The sequence below is a fragment of the Vanellus vanellus genome (genome assembly GCF_965231255.1).
Source record: "Vanellus vanellus genome assembly, chromosome: 5".
In the NCBI taxonomy this organism is placed as follows: domain Eukaryota; kingdom Metazoa; phylum Chordata; class Aves; order Charadriiformes; family Charadriidae; genus Vanellus; species Vanellus vanellus.
In genome coordinates, this window is record NC_138910.1 from 56,292,739 (window position 1) to 56,309,586 (window position 16,848).

At 40.5% G+C, this 16,848-nt stretch overlaps 1 protein-coding gene across 1 annotated transcript in view; it reads left to right on the plus strand.

Moving 5' to 3' along the window:
- CFH (complement factor H) overlaps window positions 1-9,286 on the plus strand; it is a gene marked incomplete at both ends in the record, with an annotated part of 38,081 nt that extends 28,795 nt beyond the window's left edge. The window contains 10 exons of the mRNA XM_082484038.1: window positions 859-1,041; window positions 2,372-2,551; window positions 4,049-4,255; window positions 4,859-5,035; window positions 5,742-5,918; window positions 6,054-6,230; window positions 7,497-7,679; window positions 8,422-8,622; window positions 8,920-9,126; window positions 9,267-9,286. Coding sequence (XP_082340164.1) covers window positions 859-1,041; window positions 2,372-2,551; window positions 4,049-4,255; window positions 4,859-5,035; window positions 5,742-5,918; window positions 6,054-6,230; window positions 7,497-7,679; window positions 8,422-8,622; window positions 8,920-9,126; window positions 9,267-9,286 — 1,712 coding nt within the window. The remainder of the gene's footprint in view (window positions 1-858; window positions 1,042-2,371; window positions 2,552-4,048; window positions 4,256-4,858; window positions 5,036-5,741; window positions 5,919-6,053; window positions 6,231-7,496; window positions 7,680-8,421; window positions 8,623-8,919; window positions 9,127-9,266) is intronic.
- Between the last annotated feature and the right edge of the window lie 7,562 nt (window positions 9,287-16,848).

The following is a 16,848-nucleotide window of genomic DNA, read 5'->3' on the forward strand; positions in this document are numbered from 1 at the left end:
ATTTTTATGTGGATTTTTCATTTCTGATCAGTAATTTTTTCTTTTCTGTCATCTTCCCATTTAGTTTTGCAGTACATAAGTTGAATGAAAGTAATGTCTTTTAAAATGATATAAAACAAAGCCTTTTCATAAGAAAAAGAAAAAAATTACTTTGGAGTCAGTAATTTAAGAAAAAAGTGATGCTGGACAAGAAGGAGTCTTGTTTGGGATAAATTGCTCCAGCACTTCACTTCTCTTTAACAGAATACAGTTTATGATATATCCAATTCTTGGTTCCTTTTTTATTCAGAAGTGATTTTATATTCATCAGTGATTTGAGTATAGTGTACCTTAATTTACAATTATGTTGAGGACCGATTCTGGCACAAAACACAGTCTGCTTAGCTTTCACAAGTAGCTTGTGTTCTGACTGCCAGAATCACCAGTCGAGGACACAAGACCTGGTTATGACTTAGATATACTTCCACAGGAGAGTGATACCTGATAATATTCTGTGTGAAGTAGTATTTCCTTTATGCTCCTATTTCTACAAGCATCTTGGTCGTCTCACTACCTTTTCATAGTTTTAGGGAAGAAAGAAAATGCTTAGTTTTTATATTGTTTACTGCACTCAGCAAAAGGGATCGCGTCAAAAATAATTGCTTTGTGAGTAGGAACAGTGTCTGCTTTAGATAGCAGGAACAAAAAATCATTCTGTAATCTAGGAATCTTAGGAGTTACTTCAAACTACAGTAAATAAAAAACCACTTTCACATGGACACGCATTAGGAAACTGGTGACCTCTTCATCGGTGAATGTGCATGTACATATTATCTGAACTAAATCTGGTTTTTAGCTCTTTTTGTTGATTTTTTTCAGACCCAACTCCTCAGTGTGTACTTCCTATGCATGTTGAGCTTGTGCACAATGGTCGTGTTCTCAAGCCGAAAAAGGAGACCAAGTTCCGTGGAGTTATACATTATATGTGTACATCAGCTGACAAAAGTCCTAAACAGGCAACTTGTGTGTCTGGAAAATGGTCACCAGAGATTGAATGCACAGGTATGTTTTTAGATTTGCATACAATTTCTTCTTTTCGTGTAGGAATGATAAATGCTTGTTATTAAAGCTTCTTAGCATTGCTGTGTCACTAGTCTGCAATGGAAATGCTTACATGCTTATATATGTGCTTACCTGATTATATGCTAAAGGATAGTCACAACTAATTATGGGAATAATTTGAGTAGTTAACTAGGTGTAGAGAAGCACTATTTTAGTAAGGCATACTTAATAATCTGTACTCTGACAATTGGAACGGTTGTCACTGTAACTTCTGTCGTAAGACAAGATGCAATGATATATTTAAGCTCGATTCTTCAAGAGGGCTTTACCCTGGTGCAAGTGAGAGTAGCACATAGGTCAAGCTCCAGCGAAAGTTCCTTTATGTCCTGTAAACATTCAAAACTTTTCTGTTCCTGATTTTTCTTTTTTTTTTCTTTTCCTTCTATTTTTTCCAATTGCTTCCTAATGAAACAACAAGAAAAAAGCTGAGCTGGCCAACTCAAAAGCGCAGACCTAGAGGAGACTGCCCTTACCTAATACACACCGAAGGTCAGATGCCTGCAGGACTGTCTTTATGTGTGGCAGAGCAGGATATTGCCTGTAGAAAGCATGACTGTAAAACAATCATCTCCTCATTGCCTGCTTTGATTATGCCAGATTCATGGGAAAAGATGCTTGGAAATGGGAGAAGTACACAGAGTGACAATCGCTCGAGGGAGCATTCTCTTTCAAAACCAAATGTCCCTACCTTCCCAGTATTCTGGAACCACCAGAAGCAACAAAGCAAGCTCTTGAGGTCTCCTCCTTCCTAGATCTACTTCCTTCCCTCACTTTTTCTTACCTTTGGCAGGAGCAGCCCTTTGTTCCTTGAGTGGGAATATTGAAGTTTCTTTCTTTTGTTTCCTTTTGTGATTCTCATTTAGCTCTGTTATCAGCTAAGTTTGAAGAAAAAAGCAACAAAACAAAGCAAAACAAGAACCCCAGAAGTTGGTCCAGTTTTCCTAAAGCAGTTCATAGAGGAACAGGGAGAGCACACAGGAGTGTGCAGCTGTGTGTAAGGGAAAGGAAGGGCTACGAGAAGCTTCAGCTTAGATTGGTGTAGGCAACTGTGTGACTGTCTTTTCTATGAGGTTGAAAGCAGATGAGCATCTGAACGCAGCTCTGGTGTTTCTGAAGCAATACAAAATGATCATGATATTAATTAAAGCTTGAGGTAGCTACTGAAGAATTATCGCCAGTGTTTTCTTGGTTGTTAGTGCTGTCATCTGTGATGAACTGTTACATTTTATCTAATGTCCTATGATATTATAACATGAGTATGTGTCCTTAGATGAGGAGAGTACATGCCCACCTCCGCCTCAGGTCCCTGATGCTCATCAGATAGCAGTTGGAAGAAATTACAGGCACGGGAGTAAAGTAACTTTTTCATGTCTGAAGGGTTTCCAGCTCATCGGTGTGAACGAAATAACATGTATAGAAGGGAAATGGCAATCACCACCTTACTGTGTGGGTCAGTAGTGAATTTTTTTTTTCTATTTCTTTTATTGTGAATGTCTGTGTTATGCATTTGCAGTCATCATTAGCAGGAGGATGATATTATTTAAGATCATCATGAACAGGTAACTGCAGAAAAGCAATAGAATGTAAGTTGCTAAAGAAAGTGCAGTTAAGCAACTGCTGGACAGTAAGTCTTTTTATTTACACAGACATATCTAAGATGGCATATAAAACTTCCATGTAGTCCCTCAAGAGCTGTGTGTTTGTTTGTTTGTTTGTTAGTATATTGCAGAATGGAGTCTCAGTTTTGACTGGGGGCCTTTAATAGTATGCTGGTGAAAAAACTCAGTGTTACTTATTATTCAGTTGTAGTAGTAGCAATCTTTGGCTTTTTCATTTTCATTCTTTCTTGATTTTTCTCCTTTTTATGGCTTCCTCCTGTAATCGAATATAAATCATATGGCATAACTTAGGCAATCTATTCTAAGAAGTGCTGAGGAATCTGTAATCCAATTGTTAAAATATTACTGATGCAGGTGATATCTTGTAAGCAGAAGTTCATTAAGAGGTAGAAGAAATGAGTAGGGGATAGATGAGCAAAGGACAAATGAGGTGCCAGCTGGTGACTGATGTGCAAAACATGCCAGCCATGTCTGTATTTTTAAGCTGCAAAATTCTGATGTCATGTGGTTTCTCTTCTTTTGCATTGCCTTTGAGTCTCCACTTCTGCTGATAAGTGGCAGACATAGAGAAGAATAACCAGAAAAATGGCTGAACTGTTCATAAAACAGCTTTTACTGAAATAAAATTCCCAGTCCCAGTTACTGAACAGGAACCTTGACTGTAGTTAGATTGTTTGTAATGTGAAATTCAGTGCAAATGTATGCTTTCACCTTGATGTGTCAACTAATAAACCGAAATTTACTAATTTACTAAAAATGCATATAAAGTATATTTTAAGACTATTCACTCTACAGTGGTATAGGAGAAGAAAGCATTGGGACAGGCCTGACTCAGGAGGGCTTCATAGAGATATAATCCATCGTATGTATCGGGAAGTACATTACAATAGTTTGTAAGTTCTGTTCTCTTTTTCATCACGTCATCACAAAACCCCTCGGGCCATTGGTACAACTTTATTAACGGTGGAAAAATTTAATAGGTAATATTCTAGAAACTCACTTTCAGTATCCCAAAACAAGATAATTTCTCTTTTATTTCTCTGCCTATGAAATTTTACCTGTTCTTGATACTAAGCTGTAACTGTATTTCCTTGGCATGACCTGGAAAATGGCTTTAATTTGGTTCAAAGGAAAAGAAAGAAACCCCATGTAGGAAGGAAAGGAGACAGAAGTTTTTGTTTGTATATCTTAGATATTTCTTCATCTTCTTTTCAAGCTATTTAATTTATGTTTGGATTTTTTTTTTCTTTTCAGTTTTAGACAGCATATGTCATTGGAATATTAATTGTTTTGCATTATTGTTTGTCTGTGTTTTCTGTATTTTATAGAAAGACCGTGTTTGCCACCACAACCCGTAGAATGTGCTGATGTTCCCAGGCTGGAAAATCAAAATTTAAAAATTCAAAAAGAAGGGAAAACAATTTATCTGGCTGGTGCTAGACTTAAGTATGTTTCTCGTTCTGGATACATTTTAGCTGGACCATCAACTATAACTTGTTCTATGGGAAACTGGACTTCAGCTCCTACATGCTTGGGTAATATCAAAAAATACTTTTTTGAAGTGCATTTAGCAATTAAATGGAAAGAATTGTAAAGAGGAGATTGACTAATAAGAGCCAGTAACTCCATATTTTCCTGTGGAATCTTATAATCCCTCATGGATGTCTTCAGAGCAATCCTAATTGGATGCAAGGATGACTTATTGAATGCAGTTTAGTTTTTAAATATTCCTTTGTATTCTTGCAATTTTTGTTCAGTTTATATATGCCAGGTGAGTCCTGGGCACATCCTCATAATCCAAGGATCTGTTTTCTACAGAGTCCACTGGTGACTGGGAGTTGCTTTGATGCTTCAGTGATAGAAAGCACTTCTGTGTAGTAAGGGACAGAAGCCTTTCTTAAAATTTTCTGGCGTGGTTAGAAATAGGTTCTAAATATTTCAGTGACTGAAGTCCATGTCTGTTTAGAGGAATGACTTATTTAATCATCTGTATGCTGCCTTTTATATAAAATCCACTGTCAGTGGATGACTATGCTGATGTTAGAAAAAGCTCCCTAAAGCATCTGTTTGGTGGAAACAGTACACTCATTCTATGTGTATCACATTAGCACAAGCATCAACTTTCTATATCTTTTCAGAAATGAGATGTGGAAGTATTCCGAAAGTTGCCAATGCTCAAATTGAAGGCAGAAAAAAGAAAAGTTATGAGCCTGGTGAAACAATTCGCTACCAGTGTGATGCAGGGTTCCTGATCATTGGTCCCCCTGAAATTATTTGCAGAGAAGGAAACTGGACAGCACCGCCCTTCTGTGATGGTATAGGTTCTACTTCTAAGTAGTCTATGATCCTCCTTAGTCTTTCATGTTGTGAATTAAAATAATATCAAATCAGGTATGCGGGTGAGTCAGGCCAATGGAGCCAACAGGTGTCTTGCTTTGAACAGTCTGCTACAACACCTATTTTTTCTGGCTCCTGAGAAACAACAAGCAGGGTAGATGAGCAGAGAAATTGTTTTCCCTGTGGGCTGAAGCTAGTAGCTGAAATTTAGCTCACTGTTGAAGTAAGGCAGAGAGAGAGATGGATGCTAGCTGCAAAGGAGGAGATAACTGGTAGGGTAATGTAGGTTCTTAAGAATAAGATAAGATACTCTTTAATATTCTTTAAATATTTTAAGACATTCTTCATCACTAAGAATGTCAGTTTCTGAAAGTTACGTTCAAATAGTAAAGAAATGATGTCACTCTCCAGCCCCTTGGCACACAATGCTGTACAGCACCAATCTGCACCTTCGGCTGATCTCTACAACTCCTTTTCTCTTGTTAGACGCTCTAGGCAAAAATAATATTGACTGGTGAATTGTTGCAGAATAAAGACCATAATATCTTCCTGTTCTAGCTGTAGAAAATGATCTGCATTATACAAACAATTTTTGCTCATCAGGAACAATGGTGCTCCAGAATGCAATATTCTGTGATTGTAATATTGCTGCACTACTGTTCTTAAATGCACCTCTCTTTCCAGATGTTAGCTGTGGAGCCGCACCTGAAATTCCCAACGCTTATATTACGAGCACTCAACAGGAGAGGTATCTGCCCGGTGCCAGAGTGCAGTATAAATGTGAAAGCAATTTTCAAATGATAGGTGGAAATTATGTCACTTGTACAAATGGAGAATGGTCAAAAGCACCAACTTGCAGAGGTAGGAATCTGTGCTTTCATCTTGCCTGTCAGCATGGAGGGGACTGTTTACCTAAATACTGTAAAGACTTTACCTTTTTTACTTACATTTTCTTTGTGTACCTGCAAATGTGACTGCAGCAGTGTCTCTTTTCAGATGCGACGTGTGAACCTCCTCCAGAAATTGCTGGTGGTAAAGTTCAAGGTGTTAAAAAGTCAAGGTATTTGCCTGGGCAGAGTGCTGGCTATCAATGCTGGCAAGGTTTTCAGATGACCGGGGCTTCCACTGTAGTCTGTCAGAATGGGACCTGGACAGAGCTGCCTAAATGCAAAGGTAATTTCTCTCTGTCGTCATACAGTCACTTGTCAGTGACACTGTCATGAAGCTGACTCAGTGGCATTTACTTCTCCAAATTACAGTCTCATTACAAACGCAACGTATCTGGCAGGCTCAGGAAAAAGACATTTTCCCAGGTATCTATTCAGATGGGTTTGCCAGCTGAGAGACCCAGGTGGCTTCGCTCTAGAGGGCCCTATCTGGAAAACCACCCTGACGCTGACAGCAGTTGCTGACCAGGTTTAATTCTGCGACACAAGCCTTGGACTTCTTAGAATCTATTCTCTGTGCCTGCCTGATGAGAAGAGAGTGAGAAATTTTGCCATTTATGTTGGAGCCCACAGCTTCCCCGCTAGGTGCCATCCAGATAATGCAGATGATGCATTGCTGTATTGAATGCTATGGAGTTAAATCAACTGAGGGTAGAATTTGATGTGTGAGCCAATACCTAGGTACTCTGTTGGTGCCTCCTAGGATTTCATGAGCACACTGAATAATCTCATTTGTTTTCATGAGACATACAGAAAGTTTCAGCATGTGAACCAATGCAGTAGTATTTGACTCAAACACCACCCAGCTGGGAGCTGCAAAGGGTGCAGAAACAGCAGATGAATTAAGACCAGGCTCCATATTGTGGCTCCAGAACACAATGCCAAGTGCAAAAAGTGTCAATGCTGGTACCAAGGGATCTAGGCCTTCTCTGAAGATTTCCCAATGCAAGGTCCGTTGGAAGGCCAGACTTGGCAGCAGTGTGGTGCTTTAATAGGTATAAAAATCCACGTGGCAGCAGTGCTTCAGGACTGGCACGTGTGAACTCTCCAGTGCCCATAAGTCGTCCACAGAGCCCAAGGGCTACCCCATTAGTGACTGCAGTTGTGCGGTTCAGTGACAGTCTTTATCGTTTGCAATTGGTTTCATTTTTCTCACTGCTCGGGCAGTACAGGGAAGAGATGGGTGTCAGGCTCTTTGCAGAAAGAGCTGTGCCAAACGCTACATCCTTATGCAGAACGAGAGAAAGTCCTGCAGACAGCTGCAAGCACTTCAGCTGTAGACAAACGGCGTGAACTGGCAGTTGTGAGTCTCAGCACTGGAGAAATAAGAAACTTTTGCTCTTTTTCACCTGCCAGGTATTTGGTTTTCTCTCTGCTTTCCTCCAGGACTCTGAGTAGTGCCAACATACTGTCTGGTAGTATTTGTGGCCAGGCCTCCATTGCAATTAAACTCTCATGGCTTTCTGTCTGATGATTGGGAATTTTCTTCCAGGGAAAGGTGGGAAATGTGGCCCACCTCCAGTTATTGAAAATGGAGACCTTCTTTCCTTTCCCATGCAAGAATATCAACCAGGTACAACTCTGGAATACAAATGCCCAAGTCTTTATGTCCTGGAAGGATCTCGGCATATCAGGTGTACTGACGGACAGTGGACAAGCCCCCCAGTTTGCCTAGGTAGGTTGAAGCACGTGCTGTGTGGCCACAGGCTGTGTGACTGCTTGTGTTTCCTTTTTCTAAGATCCTGAGGGCATCAGTTGTGCAGCAGCACTTGTGCTGGAGCTGTGATTACAGCAGGGCAGAACAACGAGTCTTTCTTTTGTCCAGAAGGAGTTTCTTCTTGAAGTTAACTCATGTAGTCCCCTCTGCTGCCTGCTGTCTCTTGCCATCACAACAGTTTTGGGAGGAAGGGTGGTTGGCTGAACTCTCCTGTGTGATGGGATCACCATCACTGTGCAGTGCTCCCGAGTTGGGGATGCTGCTCTGGTCAGCAGGCTGTGAGCAGGGAGGATGGGTCTGAGTGTGCGGCAGTGCTGGGGAAATCTGGGTGTGCGTCTGTGACACGGCCATGAGGAAACAAATTTAGAGAAGTGCTGAGCAGAGGTGAAGAAAGGGTCTCAAAAAAGACACAAGGAAGTTCATTGGTGCCTGGTGACTTCCCCCACCCATGATTTGATCTTGCCCTGTGTGACTGTCGGAGTGAAAAGGCTTCTCCATAGCTCTGCATGGGGTCTCAGCCATGGTCTTTTTTCCCTTTTCCTTGGATATGAATGTCTTTCATGTTGCAAGGAACAGAGTGACAGAGCAAAAGCTGGAAGCCTTTTGTGATGCGAAGAACTTCTGTAGGGTCTAGGGGAAAAAAAGTTATTCCTGGTGTGCCTTTATGAAATGACAACATTCTTCTCTTGCCTTTTTCAAGTGGCCTGTACAGCATCTGAAGAAGACATGGCCAGAAACAATATTGAGCTGAAATGGCTCGTAAGAAGAAAGCTGTATTCCAGATCGGGTGACTTTATTGAATTTCAGTGTAAAAAAGGATATTTTCAGGACCCAGCATCTCCCCCCTTCAGAGCACAGTGTGTGGAGGGGGCGTTAGACTATCCACAGTGCAAGCCAGGAAGTAAGTCATCTCCACTCTGGCAACAGCTTAGCTGCTGTGTTGTTGCATTTTTAGTGCTGAAGCTTATGGGAAAGCCTTTAGCTTTCCTGGGGGAGCACCTGGGGAGGAGCCAGGGTGTGGGAGGATCCTGTAAGCTGCAGGCACCGAAGGGCAGTGCCCCCAGGAAGCCGTTGACTGGCATACCTGAGCTGGAAAGACTGCTGGGGAAAGGGCTCTCAGGGGCTGGTACTAACAGTTTCAGAGCATCGGTTGTCTGGTGTGAGGTCTACAGGCAAATAATGAAAGTACTTTTTCCAGAGGACTGTACGGTGCTTCGGAGGATTATGGAAATAAACAATATTCTACTACAGTCATCAAGATGGTCGAGCACTTCCACCCCTTCTACCTATCGCACCGGGGATTTTATTTTCTTTGGATGCAAGTGGTTGCACCGGCAAGCTTCACACCCTGATACGTTTAGAGCAGAGTGCGTGGATGGAGTGATTAGGTATCCTATGTGTGAATGTAAGTGCTCCATGCGAGGACCCGGGGGCGGGCTGTGGGAGGCAGTTTTTCTGAAATTGCCTGTCCACGGGTCTGAGGAACCACTGTGGTGTGTTAGGCTTGGTCTTCACGCCTTTTCCCTTTTTTTTTTTCTCTTTAAGATGCAGGACCATTTAGATAAATGGAAATGGCATGAAAGAGCCCAGCTCTGGAAATGAAAGATCCTTCAACCAACCCAGTGATTTGAGCTCAATTTTTCCTGGCATTTCCTTTTTCACTGTGCTTTGTTTGCAGCTTAGCCAATTTTCTGTCTTGGAATTTTTATTTTTTTTTTTATTATTAGATGATTGTGTTTACGTTTTATCCATTTTTGTAAATGTATTTACATTTTGTAAATGTGTTTACATTTTATCCATCCAAATGGTTGTGCTTACATTTCTTCCGCTTTATATTGATCTCACTGTTATTTTTATTAGCAACTGTGTCCTGAAATAGGCTGCTTCGGTGGCATACTGAGACAAGAATTAAAGCCCGCAGGTAATTTGATCATCAGCGAGTAGTGTGTCTTTGGCCTTGTCTGCTCCTAGCTTCTTCTCCATGTGCTTGCCTGGAAACTACCCTGGGGTCATGGCAGAGGTGGGTGTCCTGACCACCTGATCAGGATGAGCAAGTGAGTGGTGTCTCCTTTAAATGACTCAAGGAAGTCTCTAGATCACTGACCCAGTTTTTATGGGTGTCATGAGCCTCCCTGATATTTGTTGGGATGCAAGTAATTGGGTTTTCTGGATGGAGGCGGGGATGACTTCTTGGTCCAGGTCCTGGAATGGGACCTGCCATCCTTATATTTTCTAGGAGAAACATGTTTGTGTGTCATTGATGTCTTGCTGGGCGGGGGAAGGTTGAGGGAGTGCTTTTACTGCCTCTTACCTGTTGGGCTTTGTAGATGATGTGCAGTTTCTTTTCTTGCTCTTCACTTTCCTCAGATTTTTTGAAAGCCAGTGTGGGCAGTCCACCTGGCACTGTGCAGCAAGGGGTAATTTTTCATTGGCCTCTGGTGCCTTCATCTCAGAGGGTTTTTTTTCTTCAACTTCATCTAATTCTACTAAGGCCACGAAAATCAACTAAACCAGCATGCTGTCTTTGAATGTAGTTAAAGGAGCCTATCTCAATATCCATGTGGGTTATTAATATGGGTGATTTCTCTCTAAGGAAACAAAGCAAGAAATATTCTTCTGTTGTTCCTTTTGCTGGATGATAAGGGAGATTTCAGAACAGCTGAGTCTTTGCTTTGGCAGCTCCATAACCAAATAACTGGACGTATTTTTCTTAGAATAAGATGTGAAGAGAGCAAAAGTGAGCTTACTCCCTGAGCACAGACCAGTCTTTTGTTGCAGGGAACTGGAGAAGAGGGAGGCCTTGTGCTCAAGACCAGATAAATCCACGCTGAAGGTCCTCTAGAACAGTGGATGCCAAAGTGGGGTGCATGCACCCCAAGGGATTTGGAAGATGATCCATTGGGGTGCAGGAAGAAAATATTAGAATTTCTATTTATATTTATTTTTTTCAAAAAAGAAAGATATTAACTTTTACTCATAATTAATATTCAGATTTGACAGTGGCAATTTCACTTGGTCTGTATGTCAGAGGGTTCCTTGTCACATATGGTACCGAAGTGTCAGTAGATGTGGAGGAGAGCGGGTGCTCCACTATGTGGAGGTATTCACAGTAGCACCTTCACCCCTTCATTCGCTTTCAGCATATTGCAAGGCACTGCAGTTTATGTGTGCCCAGTTAAGCACATTTGTGGATTATATTTAGTTTTACTAAACTAACCCTCACAAAATGGACAAGTGGCTTAAAAAGATTCCTTGCAAAGAAGGCTGCAGACAGAAGTTGACACACAAGCAAACAAGAAGAAAATGGCAGAGCTGGCAATATACTCCTACTATAAACTCTGCATCAGCCACCTTACAAGGTAAAAGTAATGTCTGTCTAATTGCACTTGACAGGAAGTTGATAAAAAAAAATTGAAATTGTGACAAAGGCTATTTGAAATATGGATTTAAATCTGCTATTGTTAACGATGAACCTTGCTCTTAGGATATCGTGTCTTAAAATATTAGCTAATGCTAGCAAGACATTTAAAAAATAAGCATCCAGAACATAAAGACAAAAACATCTATGATTTTTTCAGTGATGCTTTATAGTATGTAATACTCAATCCAGTCCTTTGCAAAATTTCACTAAACCTAACGATGAATGTTTAAAAGCTTCTTTCAAGGCTTCTCACTTGATAGCAAAAGACAAAAAAAAGCCACATACCATCAGGGAAACACTTGTTCTTCCTTCCGCAGTAAAACCGGTTGAAATAATACATGAAGACAATATTGTGACAGAGTAAAATACATTCTTTTGTCAGCAAATACTGTTGGAAGATGCATAGAAAACGCTGCTGAAGATCTGAAGAAACAGGTGCTGGAATTATGGAGCGTGTGTGTGTGTCTGTGTGCTTAAAGGTCCACTTAAACTGAGTTTCCCAGTGTCATGCTGCTTTTCCACCTATGACAAATAGCTCCGGTGGAAAGCCAAGTAAGTGAAGGCAAATACAATGACTAATTTCACATTTCCCTTGACAATTACGTTATTCTGTAACCTGCAGTTGAAGATCGTGGATCATAATGATGTTAGTCGTGTAGGCTGTCACATGACAGACCACATAGCCCAGCTTTGATCTGTGAGGGCATTTTAGTCATCTGGGAGGCTGAACCAATAAGCAAATAGGCCTTCTAGTGCAAGATTATTTCTGTGTCTAGGAATTCATTGCACTTGCTCCCCTTGTCGTCTTGTCAGAGAAGCAGATATTCCCTTTAGCTGTCTGGACTGTCAAAGTAGCCCAGAGAGAGCGTATTTAAATGTTCATTTTAAAAAGAAAATGTAGGGGGGTTTCAAACTTCGGTGAAGCCTCTTGTTGCTAAGCCTTGCTCATATAATAGGAAAATACTGCCAGTACTTTTGATGCGAAGCAATAGGCTGCTGTAGTGCATTTATTTTTTGCATTCATTTTAGCAGCCTTACAAATGCATCATCTGCCATCTACTGTTGCCAAACAGCGACATCCTCCCCTGGCTACAGCCAGAGCCAGAGGTCTGGTGGAAATACAAGTGCAGAAAACTGTATGCAATGTTAGTACCAGAATACAAAGAAAACTTCACAATATGTGAACAATATTAACCAATATTATTAATACAGTGCCAGTGATAATACAGTGATAAACTGAACACAGTGACCAACTGAGTCACCTGTACTGCAAACTCTAAGTAAAAAAAAAAAAAAAAAAAAAAAGAATCCAAGTTGCACAAATGCAGATTCCTTTTGGCATCTCCTGTACAGCTGCACTGACAGGACCTTGCTGGGAATCCTCACGCTTTTGAAGTGAGTCTTGCTGTCTTGGTGTACTTGGCAGAGCACTGCCCTGCTGCCGCCTCATTGCAGCTCCTTTTCAGTGTGAGGTATTTCAGGAATCCAGCTGTTACTCTGTGTTCTTGGAAATACTCATGACAGCACATCACAGAATAACGTCCCTGCTAAGTTATTGAGTTAGCAACGCTACATTATAGAAAAATAAATGTAAAAGTCAAATATGTCACTACCATCTTTTCTTGCCCTCCCTCCCTGTCTCTAGCTAAATGACACAATGGAATAACTTTCTTTGGTTCTGACCTTAAACTTTTTGGTAAATAAGGATGTGTTTTTCTAATGGAGAGAATAGTGATCAGCTGAGCAGTTGCCCTATCACAAGTGAATTAAAAGTTCAGTCCTTGACTTTATTCAGTGGCACAGTTCCGTATTTATTTTGTGTGTGCATGTGTGAGCAATGAGTAAGGAAGTCAATACTTTTATATGAAAAGCACAATTAAGGAAAATGGTAATTTTATGGCTTTGCTCAGATTGCTGAGAAATATCAGTTTCAGGATGCAGGATTTCAGGAAGAGTTTGATTTCCAAAAGCAATTATTTTTTTCTAACCACCCAATGAGGACAGGGTTCTGGCTACAATCACCCTGATGCAGTTCTTGGCTTGGATACAGTGTGACCTTGACAAAACATCTCAGATCTGTGCTTTGGTTTCCAATCTATAAAATGCATAAAACATATTTGTGCCCAAGAGAGGTCCTCTGTTATTAGTAAATGACCGTGAGTTGCTCGTTGTTAATTCATAGAAAAGAGAAATAGTGTTTTGTTAAAGTTGTGCAGACAGCAAATGCGAGTCCAGCAGAAACTTGCTACTACTGCTGGTACTCATCTCAGGCAGTCTAAATTTCAGCAGCAGATGAACCCATGGATTACACAGATCTTTGATTAACAAACATACTTGCAATCAATTAACTGATACATGCAACCAAAGTGTTACAAATGGCTCAGCCATGTAAACACAGGCTACGCTTATTCACATCTGCACATATGAAAGGTTCCCAGGATCCTCGTGTTGTTGTTACCAGATGACTAGCAATTACCTGTAAAATAGGGAAGAAGTGGACCACACCCCCTAAATGTGAATGTACAGCCTTTGATTTGCTTTCACTCTAGAAGCTGTATTTCATTTTATAATACAATAAAAAAGAGCATTGGGAAACACTGATCAGACAGATAGTTCGGTGGTTGACTTTCACTTACACTGCAAACAATTTGTTTAGGCTGTTCAGGAGACTGAGACAGAAGATGGTTTAGTTCATTAACAACTCACTCTTGTAACACTTACATAATCACAACGCTATGCTTGTGTGAGAAAGCCCTCCTGACCAGCAGAGAGCTTGAGATTATACTCAGGTAGGCAAATGGTAGGCAGCACCATTCTGTCCCCAAGCACAAGCATTCACTGAATCAAAGAACGGACCTCTGGAGGTCATCAGCCCTCCTGCTCAGGCAGGATCACCTAGAGCAGGCTCTCCAGGACCATATCCAGAGGGCTTTTGAATATCTCCAAGGATGGAGAGTCCACCTCCTCCCTGGGTAACCTGTGCCAGTGCCCAGTCACCCCACTCCTCACCCCCCCCCAGTAAAGAAGCATTTCCTGACATTCAGAAGGGCTTTCCTCTGTTTCAGTCGTGCCCATTGTCTCTTTTCAGTTATAATGTGTAGTGCAGTTATCTAGGGCATCATTACAGGATCTGGAAAGTAAATGTCCTTTTTTTTTCCTGGAAAAACAAGGCGTTGTCAATTCCAGCAAGAGCTGAGCCTTACTAGGTCACAAAGAGTAATTTGTAGGCATGGGAACCGATCACAGCCACCAGAACGCAAAGGTAATTTACCTTCCAGTTTTATAAACAGCCTATGAAGAATCCAGTTTTATTTACTGAAAAAAATAATCTTCATTTTATATAAATGCTAATGCCTCTAATAACATTTAGTGCACTAAAACACATTGTGCCTTTGTGATTTGGAGCTATCAGCACACCTTGTATGGAAACATCCTGGAAATAGACTCCCACTTCTCTACTTTTCCTACACTCACAATGATATGTCGAAGCTGAATGATATTAAATGTGGCTATTGCACGTGAGTCTAGCGAACAGCAAACAGTCCTGCTGCTTTTAAAGGGAGTTCTGGGTAGGCAGCAGTTCACAGCCTTGAGGTGTTTGTCCCATCATCATGCTCAGAGATTTCACTTGCTTCCTCCTGAATCTTAAAGTAAGAACTGCAGTTTTCCCTTTTCTGGTCTTAGATGTGTATGGAAGTGTTTCTTACCTCAGAACTAAAGGAGAAAAAGAAAAGAAATATTTGGGATTCCAGATCGATCAGAAAAGAACTAAGGAAACACTTCTTTTTTCAATGTGAATGAGACGCAACTAAATCAGTCTTCAACCAAGCATGAACAACACTAGCATCTGCAGCACAATATGGCATTCATCTGTACACATCAACTAAATTATTCCAGTGATACTGGAAATATACTTGTGTATTTCAAACATACTTGAAACATGCTGACACTGGCACAGACTGGTGTTAGAAAGATGCTGACGCCATCAGGCCTGGAACAGGCACCACCACAGTGATATGTGGATTCTCCATCTGTCTCGGGTGTTTATCCCTGCAAGCCAGAGAATGCGCCATCCCTCCCTGCCCTGAATGGATCTTCCAGACCACGGAAACAGGTTTGGTCTCTGTGGTATGGTCAAGACTACGGATTTGGAGTTTTGGCCGGATCTAAGCTAAGGTGATCAAGTGCAGAGCTGCTGGAGTGGTTATCCCCGGAGAGTCTTGTGTTACTGAGATGGTCACAGATGTACAAGTTGCCCTTGCAAAATTTTACATGATAGACTAGACCTGTAAGCAAAAGCCCTTCATGTTCAAGGGAAATAGAGTTTTCTTCTGTCTCTCATAGACACAGGAATGATTAGGATGTAAAAACTCAGAGACTGAGATGAATTTCTGCGTATTTTGGCCTCAGCACAAATAGTTTCTGGATGCATAGAGAGCTGAGATGGGAGCTATTAAATGTAACAATGCCCAATAAACCAAAATTTACGGGTTAAAAACTTATCACGAGTCATTTTGTTTAACCGGAGTACTTACATTATTTCTTAACTGAGAAAGACTCACCAATTTGCATTACAATCATTGTTCATAACATCACCTAGAAATAAAAGCTATAGTGAACATCTAGTTCAGATCTGTGTCATGCATCACAAGTTCACCTTATTAAATTGCTAAATGTCATTGTTATTTATCTTCATTTTTAAATACTGCTTTACAAAGCAACGACTTTTTAATCTTTTCAAAACATTTTGGAATGCTACTGTTAATAGCATGTAAATGCTATTTTTATCATTTTTTTTCCCACCAAACGGTTGACTGGGTTTTGATTAAATAAGCAGAATAGGCCTATTTCTTGAATGCTTTCATTTCTTTCTTGTTTTATTTATTCACATAGTACTCACAAAAGCCTTGGAAAACCGTACAGAACAGCATACATGCAATGATATCACAGAAAGATGGAGTTTAGAGATAAAACACAGAAGAGACCCTTACAGTGACTTTTTTATTAAAACCTACTAAAATGGATGCAAGGCAAACCTTGTCTATATTCCTGAATTTTCTTTGTGTCTTCAGTCACACATGTTCAAAGGCAGAGCACCAAGAGTATCGATGTTTAAGTATCATAAGGAAATCATACAAAGTAGGTTGGATTAGGTATCTTAATATTTTAAATGCTCTCAATTAGCAAAACAGAGATGGTTGCTTGACTTGTTTTTAAGAATAATTAACTACTGAGTAGAATTTGCATATTTTTAGGTTTTAAATGCTTTCATAGATCCATTAAACACACTTTTTAATTTTTTTTTTTAATACTTGCTTTTTTTTTTCCTTGTCCCTCAAGCCTTGTCCTTTAGAGGCTTCCTACCTGTGAAAGGAGACATGGGTTCTGTTAAGATATGCAAAAAAATAGGCTTCTCCTTTCTGTCTGTAAAATTAGAGTTTAACATCATTTAACATCACAACATTGAAGGCCATGAAATTAAATCTCAGTTTACCTATATTGTGTAGTCACAAAAGCACTCATGGTATCAAATCCACCAATATCACACAGGGCACTACTTGGTCAGCATCTTCTTGTCATGGCACTTTGCTCAAGTCCTCCAAATTTCAGTGCATCCTCAACTTCATCACTGTAAGCCTTACAAAACTCCTCCATCTTAAATTTTCCAGGCATTTGCCAATATTGCATTCTGGTGCATTCCCAGTC